Below are 14,000 nucleotides of genomic sequence, written 5' to 3'. Positions count from 1 at the left end.
TAAAGACCGCACACATTTTTTCTTTCGAACAGGACACCACCACGTCTGTGCGGATAGGTCTTATGATGGAAGAAATGATCTTCAACCTTGCAGATACACATCTGTTCTTTAATGACCTGGAGGTATGTAACTGCATATTTTGTTTAACATCTTCCTATTTAATCACCTGCATCTGATTTAGAAACCCTTGGTTTTCTGGTCCTGAAACTTTCATTACTGACCCAAAGAAGTGGGCCTAAGATGGCTTATTGGAAGCATACTTGCCACATCTCTCGGACATCTTTGCTCTGCTAAAGCTTTTAAAAAAATAACAGAGTTACAGTGATGTCTATTGGTAGTTTTACTAAATGTAATAATGAGGACAATGTTGCTTTGTCCTTCTGAAATTTGCTATTTAATAATTTCATTAAACTAAATTAGCACAGATCTTATGGGGGCAGGTTTACAGTTAGTTCTGAGCCAGTACAGAAGCGAATGAAAGTTCGCTCTGTTCTGTTCCTCTACAAGCTCTATTCTGCACACACAAAAGGTAAAATGAAGAGCTCCTGACTGTCAAATTCATGGCATGAATGAGAGCATGTGTGCACCTTTGCACTAACGCCAGAAAGTCTTCCCTAACTGAGGGAATGCCAGCTCTGATGATGAAGCATCAGGTAAAAATATACCATCACTGATATAAAACACACCAAAGGCCATTTAGAACAGGTGCTGAAGCTCAAGAAAAGATAGCGTATATACAGCTGAGCAACTAGCTATGGAGTAAAAAGAAAAGGAGTACTTGTGGCACCTTAGACTAACAAATTTATCTGAGCGTAAGCTTTCGTGAGCTACAGCTCACTCATGAAAAGCTTTTTGAGCTTGTAACCAGCCCATCATAAGGAATGGGCCTAAATGAGTTACATAATTTTGTTCCGGGTTTTCTAAGGCCCGACGACATTTCCTTGAAAGGAATGAGTTAGAATTCTCTTCAGGTGCTTTGGGCACAATACACTCAGGAAATTGCTTGGAATGGTCTAGGGGAAAAAACATCAGTTCTATGCCTGCATCCCATAAGCAGAGATCCCTCCTCAGTCTGTTTATTCATTTGGAAAAGTAAGAATTTAACTGTTCCAGAGCCTGCGTGAAATGGGCCCCATGAGGGCTTCTAATTCCTTTGTCCTTCACTTCTCAGCTGTATTGAATTGCTATGTGGGTTACAAGGAGTTAAAAACTTTCCTAGTACTGCTCTCTTTAGAATTTGGGACTTCACTTGCTAAGAATTTTCATTTCCCTTGAAAGACAAATGGTCTGTAGCACCTGAACTGACATTTCCTTCCTCTCCCAGCTTTCCAAAGAAGTGTTTATTGATGGGGATACATAAAGTGTGAAGTGAAAATCTTTCATAGAGAAAAAGAGGAAGAAACTATTTAAGGCACTAAATAAAAAATAATAATATTTAGCACATGCCCAACACTCTTCATCCGAAGTGGGTAGATGGTGTTAACTCCATTTCACATGTGTGGAAACTGAGGCCGGGGGAAGCAATTTTCCAAGCTTGCATTGCAGCAGCACCATGCTCATTCCACTAGACCTGTACCATGGGTAAGATTAAAACTTGCACATCATTATATTTGAAAACATTTCCCCCCTTGTTTTACTTATCTTTCAAGACCTGAATTCAGTTGATGGTTTGCCAAGCACCTCAGAGCAGGGTGAGGAATGTCACTGCCAATACAGTTACAAAAAACGTGAGGATTTCAGCTGCTGCAAGCAGAACAGAATCCTTAGCTCAGGTCTTGGCAGGTGAAAAATTCTTAAATTCACCTATAACTACTGGAAAAAGGTAAATATTTTATTTAAAGTGACCCAGCATTTGAGATGTCCAGTCTTAGCTTCTGGTGCCTTAATGAAGTGCTATAAAACTTCTAGAATTGGTCTGTAGTCCTTGCAAGACCTGATGCACTGTGTGACCTAGTGGGTAAGTCTCTGCCCCTCTCTGCCTCAGTTTTCCCATCTGTAAATGGAGATGATGATGATGATGATGATGACGGCACCCTTCTACCTCAGACAGGCATTGTGAGTAATTAATTAATATCTCCATAGCCCCTGTGAAGGTGGAGAGGACTACGTAAGTGCTAAGATTACATCTGCACTGTGGAGACGATACCACCGTAGCTACGCTGGCATAGCCCCGTAGTGTAGGCACAGCCTACACCAACAGAAGGGTGTAGGAACATCACTTCCCCAAAAGAAGTTAACTGTGTTGATGGAACGCTACTCCCATCAACATAGCTGTGTCTACACAGGGGATTATGTTGGCATAGCTACCTCAATCAGGGGTGTGTGTTTTTTCATGCCACTGACTGATGTAGCTATGTCAATATAACTTTTCAGTGTAGACCAGGCCTAAGTAAAACCATTCCCCTGAGTACTCTTCTGTTGCCATTAAGTTTGTCCACATTAGTCACAAGTTGTTGGCTCCAGATTAAATTCACAAAGAGTGAAGTATTCTGTTGTTTTTTGGTCACTTTCCATGTTGATGCATAAATCTCAAAAAGGTCTGATTTGGTATGAAGAAATGCACAATGACTCCAGCTACTTTCCTCTCCAAACAGTCCAAGCCCAATGGAGCAGCAAACCTGTGCTGTTAAAAACTTTCAGCTTGATTCTTGGGCTTGTGGAGTAACTTTATTTTATCTGAGCCAGTTGGGCGCATCCATAGCAAAGTTGTTTGAGTATGGGATACAGGTGTGCTGGTGAAAATAAATGATTTTACTGATTTCTATAGCACTTGTCAGTCTGACTGCTTTATTTCAGAAGTGTAACACACAAGAACAACAAAATAAAAAACTGCATCATGGCTTTGATGGACCTGTCAGTAGGAGTGAATAGCAATACAAGAGCCTTCAGCAGAAAAGGTCTGACTGCAGGACATGAATTGTTCAGAATCCAGTTCTGAGAACAGTTATCCCCTAGCTAACCTTAACTATCCAAAGAGGATTTGAGGTGAGAGACAGGCTTATCAGACAACTTTGAAGATTATTGTCAACAAATATCAGTAGAACAGCTGGTTGGAAAGCAGTAGGTGTTTTCCATGAAATTTTATTTTCTTCCCATAACTTTTTTGCAGAATTTTCCCAGTTTTCTAAAATGAAAACAACCTCCGTTTTTAAGGCTGAAGTGGGAGCATTAGTCTTTTCATCGAAAAACCAAAATTTTCAGAAGAAATGAAAACTTTTGACAAAAATGTTTGCCTTGCCATACTCCCCCCACCCCTCAAAAAGCAACACAAAAATTTCAACTATCTTTATTCACTAGCCATTCTACTCCTGATAAATTAATGACTTTCAGGCCAGAGTATTTGCAGAGTGATAGCTGAGGATTGTATGGGCACCAACTGTTGGGCTTGAAAAAGATACAATGAACAATATTCTGTTTAAAAAAAAAAAAAAAGACAGGCAGAAAAACAAGCCTAGAGAGACTGACTCAGTTTTAGATCTACTGAGATTACAGTATACAGCAGCACCATCAAGTGGCATAATGGTGACTTGATCAGGGCTCAGTAAGCTAAATCCACACCATGCTACAATGCTGAAACTGCCCATGGAGCTGCCCTGCATTCAGGCATATACAGAAGAAAGGCAAAGTGAGAGTTTGTATTAAGGAACAAGAAAACTGCAAAGAGCTGGTGAATGTGATATCTGATACTGTTAAGCCCCAGAGCAAGAGAACTTGTGTTCAGGCCAATCATTTTAAGCACAGGTGCCTTCATTTCTGTACAGCTGAAAAAGGCCAGAGGAACTGAAACTAACCATTTATTTCAGCCAGCCCTAAGGCAAATGAAGAAACTGAGGGAGCTCATTAGTGGTAGTACAATGTCCACACAGAGCATCTATTTATTTCCAGGAAGGCAATGGCACAACAAAGCTTCTGATTGCCCTATTTTCCCTGCAGTCAGCTGCAGGACTTGCATATGGATGTTATACTGGAACCACGGATATTATCAGATCACAGAGAGAGAATTCAGACTAGTGTGCTGTATACACTCACCCCCTCCTCTTTCCTGGCAAGGTTCCCAGCTGTTGGTGAATGTACCTGTAATAGCCCCTCCAGGCTTTTTTGATGCTGGGTACTTTCCTTGTCTCCCATTATCCCCTTGCACAAAGGTCTCCTCCATCTACAACCTTCCTGCCGAGCTTTATATTGAACTAGCGGTTCAGGATAAGTGCTGAGCCTCCAAATGCTGCTGCTGTGCTCACCTTCCAAACAATTGCACGCATTCTATGCTGCTGTAGCAGTTGAGTCTATTCTCACGCATTCAGGCGTGGAGGCTGGAGTGCTCCAAGTTCTGAAGGTTCTACCACATGCAGCTGAACAGGAGATAGGAAGCAGCAGCAAACCAGGCCTTGGCCCAATGGATGGAGGCCAGTGTGTCATTAGGGAGTTGGGAGTTACCCCATTTGACTTCAGGAGGTTTTTGATTCATCTATACAAGGTCTTTTTACTAGTGGTTTCCCAGGAGCAGGGCCGGATTAATTCTCCTGTGGACCCAGGGCTATTAGATTTTGTGGGGCCCCGGGGTGTTTGGAGTTGGGCTCAGGGGTGGGGGAGGAGATTGGGGGGCAGGAGGGGGTGCAGCTCCAGCTGGGGGGGTGGGCTCTGGGGTATGGCCAGAGATTGGACAGGGGGTTGGGGTACAACAGGAGGTTAGGGGTGCAGGCTCTGGGTGGGAGTTTGGGTGCAGGAGAGGGTTCAGGCCTGGGACAGGGGGTTGGGATGCAGGTGAGAGCGCAGCATCTGGGAGGGAGTTTGGGCACAGGAGGGAGTGCCGGGCTAGGGTAGGGGATTGGGGTGCAGGAGGGGTGTGGGGTGCAGGCTGCGGCCAGGAGGCGCTTACCTTGGGCAGCTCTTGGTCGGCGGCACAGCAGGGCTAAGGCAGGATCCCTGCCTGCCCTGGCTCCATGCTGCTTTGCTCCCTGAGGTGGCTGGCAGAGGGGCTAGGCCGCTGTGTGTGGTGCACACTGCCCGTGCCTGGAGGCGCTGCCCCCATAGCTCCCATTAGCCACGATATCCAGCCAATGGGAGCTGCGGAGCTGGCGCTGGGGGCAGGGGCAGCGCGCAGGGATTCCCTGGATGCCCCTCGCCTAGAGGCTGCAGGAGCACATCCGCGAGCTGACGCTCATGACGCCAGCCCCAGTGGGGGCATTGCGGCTCAGGGACCAGTTTCCAGCCCACGGCTTGGAGACTTGCTGTGGGGCCAGATGAAAAGAAGCAGTGGGCTGTATACAGCCTGTGGGGCCTCCTTTAGTCTGAGGCCCTGGGCTGCAGCCCCTAAAGCCCCTGCATTAATTCGGCCCTGCCCAGGAGGAGTAGGAGCTAGTGAGTTAGACACTGGTTAGCATCCATTTTATGAGCTTCCCTCAAATGAAGGTTTTTGTTTGTGTGTTTTTGTTTTATTCAGTTACAACTTAGTATCCATACACTTTGTATAGAATGCTTGTCTCTAACCCAAAGGCATTAGAAAGGAAATTTTGCCCTGAGATATAATTTTGCATTTCAATTATGGCATTCTTCCAGGATGGTGATCACTTTAAAAGAAATGCCCAAAGACAAAGATTAGATTGTTTGAATTAGAAAGCCAAATCCTGTGATTCCAAGGGTTTTCTAAAGCAGCATGCTATCTAAATAACCACTTCATGATTCACACACAGCACTCCTGGAACTAGAATTGGGTGTGACTGTCATTTGCATACTCATTTCCATTATCAGCAGGTTTTCACTAATGTTGATGCACTAACAACCACTCACAAGGCACAATAGAAGATTAATTTAAATTTTATTAGAACACTGGCTGTTTGTGCCAACTAATCCCTGTGACAGCATAAAACGAATCTTTTAAATGGCAGGCAGTTGATATATTTGTGTCCATGCTTGATAAGGCAAAAGCTTATGCTCAAATAAATTTGTTAGTCTCTATGGTGCCACAAGTACTCCTGTTCTTTTTGCGGATACAGACTAACATGGCTGCTACTCTGAAACAAGAAAAGACTGTTAAGTAAGGTTTATTTAAAAATAAATAAAAGGACAGCAAAGGACAGTTTGAGGGTTTGGCAATTTGAGGGTTAAAGCAGCGGGAAGAGGATAAGATACCCTCTGCTATTTATTGTGTATTTTGTGTTACAGTAGCACCCAGCAGTTCCAAATGAGATCAAGGCCCATTTGTGTTAAGCACTGTACAAACACTTCTCTGCCCTGAAGAGTTTATAATCTAAGTAGACATGGCAATCACAGGAAAAGTTTTATCCCCATTTAACAGATGGGGAACTGTTTACACTGTAAGCTGCAGTTTTCAGGGCTGCAGTGGAAGCTGAGGGTGCTGGCTTTAGGTGATAGCATGTCACCTATTAAAGCACTCTCAGAGAATGCATGATGAGAGAAAAACATTTGTGAAGCGTTGCAATGCGGCTGCAAACTTTCCACAGTCCAATTAGCACTTGTGTAGATTATCTAAAACCAGATTAGAATGCGGCTTCCTATCTAGCAAAACGCTTAATTCACAGGTTGAAGCAGATGTCTGGGGGAGGACGCCTTCTGCTCACACCAAAGCTAGTCTGCTCCTAAACGAGCATGACTGCTTGGCTGATACACAATTGTGTGACATTCTAAGTTAGACATTTTGACAAAGCTGGAGGTAACTGCTGTGTTGTCCTCTTAGAACATGTGCTGCCAACTTGTCTAAGGAAATACTAAGCAGTCTAATTTTTTTGTAATGCTCTCACATGAAAAGTGAACAAAACAAAGAGGGCCTGACAGATTTTGGGGAGATATTACTGTGAAAATAATTCATCTATTTTTTTATTAGCTGCAAACTGCTCAAGAGTTTAAGTGGTCTGGAGCCACCGAACTTCCGCTGTTCCACTGTGGAGGAGCTGAATTCTTAGCACTTTGCCTGTGGAACTTGGACTTTGCTGGCTGAGCTGAGCATGTGACAGTGGAACAAAAGCATCAACCCATCAGGAAGGTCCCAAAGACAAAAATCCCAGAACTGCATCACCCTTGGAGGGAGAAATTACTCAAAGGCTCTGCCAATAGCTATTTCTAGAGCCTGATTTAATAGCTGCATCAACTGGACACAGTATACAGCTCTCTATAGGCAGCCAGGGCACAGCTGTTCAATCTTTCTCTGCTCTTATCTTTGCCTGTGCCATGGACAAGCAGAACATGTGTGAATGTCAGCCAAGTCTTTCTCCCCTGCTTGCCTCGTGCAAGGGTAGCCTGTTAACCGCGTCATGTTCTTATAACTAGTCCTTTTTATATGCCTTTGGCAGTTTTCCAAAGGGCAGCGGGAAGGTCTGTGTCCTGGATTCAGTCTATAACTTATTTGTGTTTGAGTGTGTACCCTGGTGCCATTGCTTTGACAAGTAGTGACCAACCTGTATATGGTATATGTGCAGGAAAGAGCACCAGCTGTAGCATTCAGGCAGCCTGACTCAAGCCATCCTCACTTGCCTGGCAATCTATTTAAATAAGCCAGATTACCTGTGAGATTGATGGACAGCCAGCCCAACACATGGTCCTGAGTAAAGGGAGCTGGTCAAAGTATCACCAATCATCAGACCTAGTTGGTGACGGGAGGAGCTTCACCCTAGAGTCTTCCCCTGGTCACTGTCTGCCGACTGCCTCCTTGTTGCACACAATTATACAACTCACAGTAGATTAGTCAACTCCTGGCTTGAGTAACTTAAAAAGTGGGATTTATTTCTTTGTCCGGGCGCAGCAAGACTTAGTACTGTGTGGTTTCAGAGTAGCAGCCGTGTTAGTCTGTATCCGTAAAAAGAAAAGGAGTACTTGTGGCATCTTAAAGACTAACAAATTTATTAGAGCACAAGCTTTCGTGAGCTACATGTTGCATCCGATGAAGTAAGCTGTAGCTCACAAAAGCTTAGTACTGTGTGTGAACCATAACAGAGGATCAAGGACCTCAAGAGGGCTCTACAAGGTGCAGAGTTCCCATCGTACATGGTGACACAACTGTCACTTCAATCAGGACCCGTTGTCAGTGCAACCCAGATGCAGTCACAGAAGGCCCAGATTTTTAGAGGTGTGTATGTGCACAAATGCATGTGTGCTTTTGCATGTTTAGCTTGCACACTCAAGTAGTGTTGTTGACCAAATGACTGGTTAGATTTTTTTGCAGTGTTGTAGCCATGTTGGTCCCAGGATGGTAAAGAAACCACATGGGTACAATATCTTTTATTGGACCAACTTCTGTTGGTGAAAGAGTCAAGCTTTCAGGCTACACTGAGCTCTTTTTCATGTCTTCAGACCTGTAGCTCGAAAGCTTGTCTCTTTCCCCAACAGAAGTTGGTTCAATAAAATATATTACCTCACCCACCTTGTCTCTCTGGTTAGATGTGTAACTGATCATCCGCATACACAGTTACTGTGATGCACACAAATTGGGTGCCCGTGTTTATATGCCTGCAGTCTAAAAATGGAGGCGACACAGTATATTGTGTATATATATAGGCCTCATAGCATTTTACCTCTTCAAAACACTGCACACACATGAACTAATTCTCACACCCACATTGAGAGGCAAGTATTATCCATTCTCCATTTTATTAGATGGAAGAGTAGAGAAGATAAGTGACGTGTTCAAGGCAATATAATGAGGCAGGAGCAGAATTAGAACTCGGGTGTCTTGGGCTTCAAGTTCCATGCTTATTTCACTAGACTCTGCTGGCTCTCTATGCATCTCTATCTAGAAAGATATGCATCCCTCTCTTCCACATTTGTTTGGTGGGCTGTCTAGAAAATGCAAAACAGAAAAACAGGTGTCAGAGAGATTAGTACAGTGTTTATAAACCTACCTTTTGAAGCCATCCCTGGCGGCTAAGCATTCTGAGTGTTGTTCAGTGGCCCTGTTGCTACAGTGAGGGATAGCTGTTTGTGTAACCAAGGATTTCCTAAATATCACCTGTTGTAGTCTACACATACATGAGAGGTCATTGGCTGTTTTACCTGGGAGAATCGCATATTTACCGTCCTTACAGAGAAAACACTAAGAGGTGCATCTTGAGGGTACACATGCCCTTACAATTGACACCAAGATGTTCAGAGTTTTGGTTTATTTTGGTTAAGAAAATAAGTCTGGATCCTCCTCCAAACCTCTTGAGCCTTTTGTAAAATGTGGACATATCATGAACACAAACTGTTTCCTGTTATTTTAACTTGTCTGCATCAAGTCCCACCTGTATGCAGAAGTAAATAAAAGAATGGTCCAAACATTTCAGAACTTCAGAGGAGGTTTGGTTCTCAGAGGCTCAATATGGTGGTTGGGGCCTTATATTTCCTGAATCAGGTATAGCCTGTATGCACCACACTAATCATGTAGCTCTATGAGATCCCAGAGAATCATTTTAAAAAAGCCAACAGATGTGAAAACTAGGGTTCAGAAATGTCCTCACTGCTGACTTTCATTCAAACAATCTGGATCTTCTGTTCAGCTGCCCAGATTTTCCTGTCCTTCTTACTCTCTCACTAAGGTCTCAAGTAAATTCTGTGAGAATGAAAAATTAGTCTGGTAACCAAGTAGTAAAGCACAGTCTACATTCTTGCCTTGTTCAGCTTCTCTGTGTTTTACCCAGTAACATGATAGGTCGGCTGGTGGACTATGAGGTAGCGTCTCACCAAGTGTCATGGTATTTTATTAAGTCAGAAATGTGATAGCTACTGTTGTCACACTTCAGTGTACAGAACAATTCATTCGTAAATGAGAAAAGCAGATCCCCCACAAATACCTTTCCCCTTACATAATGCACAGCACAATGCAACTGTAGCTGAGTGGGCTGTGACAATATTATTCCAGCATGCTTTCACAGCTCACAACCACTGTTGGGAATGTTTTTTTAATTTTAGAATGGGGGTGTGTGCCAGCAGAGATCTGTTATTAATTTATTTTCTCAGCTCTCATTTGTAGAGTCGGCACTCACTTAAAATACTGGTGTCAATTATAAAGCAAGGAACAGAGGAAATGGGAACTGGATTGGATTAGATATTTTAGAAACCCCTACTCAGCAAAAGTCAGGAATTGTATCATAATGGATCCAGCATTATACCATAAGGGAAGCAGCATTAATACATCTTTGACATGATGGTTCTTGAAATTTTAGGGCTACATTTTCAAAGGAAAGTGTGTGCACAAAATTATATGTATTTCCATCGCATTACAACCCTCAAGTGCATTTGCAGCTCAGGAAACTCTGCCTTCCTGATAGGGATGGTGGGTAAAATTTTCAAAAGCACTGGAGCGATTTAATCACTTTTGAAAATGGGACTTAGGAGCCTAAGTTCTACTTTCAAAATGGCCTTAGTCACTAAGTGATTTTGAAATTTTTACCCAATCTGCAGAAATGTAGGATTTGTGAACAGAACTGTCTCTCATGCATTTCTGAAGGCATGTTTGGGATGTCCTCCCTTTGGAAATCTAGCCACAAGATTTTGTGTGTGTGGGCAGAAGGCGTGGATTTAAATCGCTCATAGAAAATCTTTGGCTGTGTAGAAAGACTACTACAAGCTTCATAGTGTAGATAACAAAGAGTGACTAGAGAAGCAGATAAACCCATATTAAGTGTCATGCGTATTGCTTAGAGTCCCCTTTCACTTCTGTAATTCAGTGGAAGATCAGCCAAAAAACCAGAACAATAACTGCTGACTTCCAAGGGCCTTTGCAAGATACATTGTCCCTTCCCTGCTAGAGTCAAAGAAGAGAGAGAAAAGGGCTTCCTGACTTTCTTCCCATCTCCTTCTTAATCACAAAGTCAAGTCAGAGAAAGAAACCATAGAAATAACATTTCTTGAGATTTTGAGGTAAAGCCTTCACCACTCAAACAATGAAGAATTTAGATGATACGATCTAGAGTGCATATTTCATGCTCCAAGTGCATAATCTATTCAGTTTAAATTTCCTGTGTATTGATTTCCTTATTACTTATATGCATTATTTCTTAACTCTGTCTGTGGAATGGGGATATGAAAGGGTCCCTTTTCCTCTTGGTGCATGAGCAGGACAGGGTAAAGCTCCAGCAAGCACTGGGGAAACACTATAGGAGCAAGACATATCTCAGACAAGAAATTTCTGTGGAAAGACCTAGAAAAAGGGGTTTTCTTCTTTTCCTTAAATTAAGCCTGAATATTCTTATTGGTACAGGTTTCAGAGTAGCAGCCGTTTTAGTCTGTATCTGCAAAAAGAAAAGGAGTACTTGTGGCACCTTGGAGACTAACAAATTTATTTGAACATAAGCTTTCATGAGCTACAGCTCACTTCATCAGATGCATTCAGTGGAAAATACAATGAGAAGATTTATATACACAGAGAACATGAAACAATGGGTGTTACCATACACACTGTAACGAGAGTGATGAGGTAAGGTGAGCTATTACCAGCAGGAGAGCGGGGGGGCAGAAAAAACCTTTTGTAGTGATAATCAAGGTGGGCCATTTCCAGCAGTTGACAAGAATGTGTGAGGAACAGTTGGGGGGGGGGGGAATAACATGAGGAAATAGTTTTACTTTGTGTAATGACCCATCCACTCCCAGTCTTTATTCAAGCCTAAGTTAATTGTATCCAGTTTGCAAATTAATTCCAATTCAGCAATCACTCGTTGGAGTCTGTTTTTGAAGTTTTTTTGTTGAAGAATTGCCATGTTTAGGTCTGTAATCGAGTAACCAGAGAGATTGAAGTGTTCTCCGACTGGTTTTTGAATGTTATAATTCTTGACGTCTGATTTGTGTCCATTTATTCTTTTATGTAGAGACTGTCCAGTTTGGCCAATGTACGTGGCAGAGGGGCATTGCTGGCACATGATGGCATATATCACATTGGTAGATGTGCAGGTGAACGAGCCTCTGATAGTGTGACTGATGTGATTAGGCCCTATGATGGTGTCCCTTGTATAGATATGTGGACACGGTTGGCAACGGGCTTTGTTGCAAGGATAGGTTCCTGGGTTAGATGGTTCTGTTGTGTGGTGTGTGATTGCTGGTGAGTATTTGCTTCAGGTTGGGGGGCTTTGTGTAAGCAAGGACTGGCCTGTCTCCCAAGATCTGTGAGAGTAATGGGTCATCCGTCAGGATAGGTTGTAGATCCTTGATGATGCGTTGGAGAGGTTTTAGTTGGGGGCTGAAGGTGATGGCTAGTGGCGTTCTGTTATTTTCTTTGTTGGGCCTGTCCTGTAGTAGGTAACTTCTGGGTACTCTTCTGGCTCTGTCAATCTGTTTCTTCACTTCAGCAGGTGGGTATTGTAGTTGTAAAAATGCATGATAGAGATCTTGTAGGTGTTTGTCTCTGCCTGAGGGGTTGGAGCAAATGCGGTTGTATCGTAGAGCTTGGCTGTAGACAAGACTGGGAGTGGATGGGTAATTACACAAAGTAAAACTATTTCCCCTTGTTTATTCCCCCCCTCCCCCATACAGTTCCTCAGATGTTCTTGTCAACTGCTGGAAATGGCCCACCTTGATTATCACTACAAAAGGTTTTTTCCGCCCCCGCCCCGCCCTCCCCGCTCTCCTGCTGGTAATAGCTCACCTTACCTGATCACTCTTGTTACAGTGTTTATGGTAACACCCATTGTTTCATGTTGTCTGTGTATATAAATCATCTCCCCACTGTATTTTCCACTGAATGCATCCGATGAAGTGAGCTGTAGCTCACGAAAGCTTATGCTCAGATAAATTTGTTAGTCTCTAAGGTGACACAAGTCCTCCTTTTCTTACTGCTACAGTAATGCTCTTTACTGGGGGAAGGCTGCTGATTCTGATACCACACAATGCATGTAAACTACTAATGTTTCTCTTTTTTACTGTGAAGAGACAAACTAGTTCCTTTGCATGAGTTTTACGCATTTCTGTATGACCAGGAAGCACCTTAATGTGCAATTCAAGAACTATTGTGATCTCAGACAATTCTTGCTTATGCACAGTAATTCTATTCATGTTGTGGCCAAGCAGCATCTGAAATTGGCTTATAATCTAATTAATTGACTGGAATTTGTTGAAAGTATTAGCAATACATGGGGGACCTGATTTTACCTTAATATCTGCCCTTAATGCGTTTTTCATTTCATGATACTTAGTCCTTCCATGAGTACAAGGACTAGATGACCTCTCGAGGTCCCTTCCAGTCCTATGATTCTATGATTATTCTATGATAAAATTCTTCCTTCAAATTTGTTATTCCAAGGCAATATCATTTTCTGACTCATCTGGGTTTTTTTGTTTTTGTTTGTTTATGCTTTGCAGGATTGTGACCAAATACACATAGATGACGTATCATCAGATGACAATGGACAAGATCTAAGGTAGGTAATCTCTGGACTGGAACCTCCAGCTCAAACATTCCACAATTCCTGGGAAATGGCTTGAGGACGAGCAGTGGTATAATATAAATAACATTCTTGATCTTGCTGTTTTCCCCTTCCATACTCCTTGCATTCATCAACGCATGGGAACACAAAACTCCTCTTTCTCACACTTATATGCCCAGGCCTCACACCCTGTCCATATTAAGCTTTAAACCATACTGGAAAACAAGTTTGAAAATAGGTTGAACTCAACTCAGCTACACCAGTTTCAAATATGGTTTGGCCAGCCAACGTAGATTGGACCAAACCATTTCAAAACCATTCTTGAGCCTTAGACTTGTCCAGTGTTGTGTCTGGACTGTATGAAACTCAGGCCCAGAATTCCCAGGAGCTTTGCCAAAACTAATGGGAGAGTTCCCACTTTTGCAGCTGACGGTCCTATATGTATCCCCATATTCTGTGGTATTGCAAGGAAATTGTATGGTTATGGGTTACAATGTAATTATCATATTTTCCACTGGAATTGACTCCTGGTTAGAGTATTATTATTTATTGTAAGATCTCAAGGTTACTGTGCCAACTGTACTATTAACACATCACCCTACTCTACTTGCTATATAATTTGAGAATTAATTGCCTGAATGTATTGTCCTCTGA

The 14,000-nt window shown here is 42.7% G+C and overlaps 1 protein-coding gene across 4 annotated transcripts in view; it reads left to right on the top strand.

The window, feature by feature from the left end:
* EYA2 (EYA transcriptional coactivator and phosphatase 2) overlaps positions 1-14,000 on the top strand; it is a 184,459-nt gene that overhangs the window by 146,089 nt on the left and 24,370 nt on the right. For all 4 annotated transcript variants that reach the window (XM_038370414.2, XM_038370415.2, XM_043495704.1 and 1 more), the window contains 2 exons: positions 33-122; positions 13,282-13,340. In XM_038370414.2, coding sequence (XP_038226342.1) covers positions 33-122; positions 13,282-13,340 — 149 coding nt within the window. The remainder of the gene's footprint in view (positions 1-32; positions 123-13,281; positions 13,341-14,000) is intronic.

This window comes from Dermochelys coriacea, chromosome 13 (assembly GCF_009764565.3).
Source record: "Dermochelys coriacea isolate rDerCor1 chromosome 13, rDerCor1.pri.v4, whole genome shotgun sequence".
In the NCBI taxonomy this organism is placed as follows: Eukaryota; Metazoa; Chordata; order Testudines; family Dermochelyidae; genus Dermochelys; species Dermochelys coriacea.
This window is presented reverse-complemented; position numbering and strand designations above follow the sequence as displayed.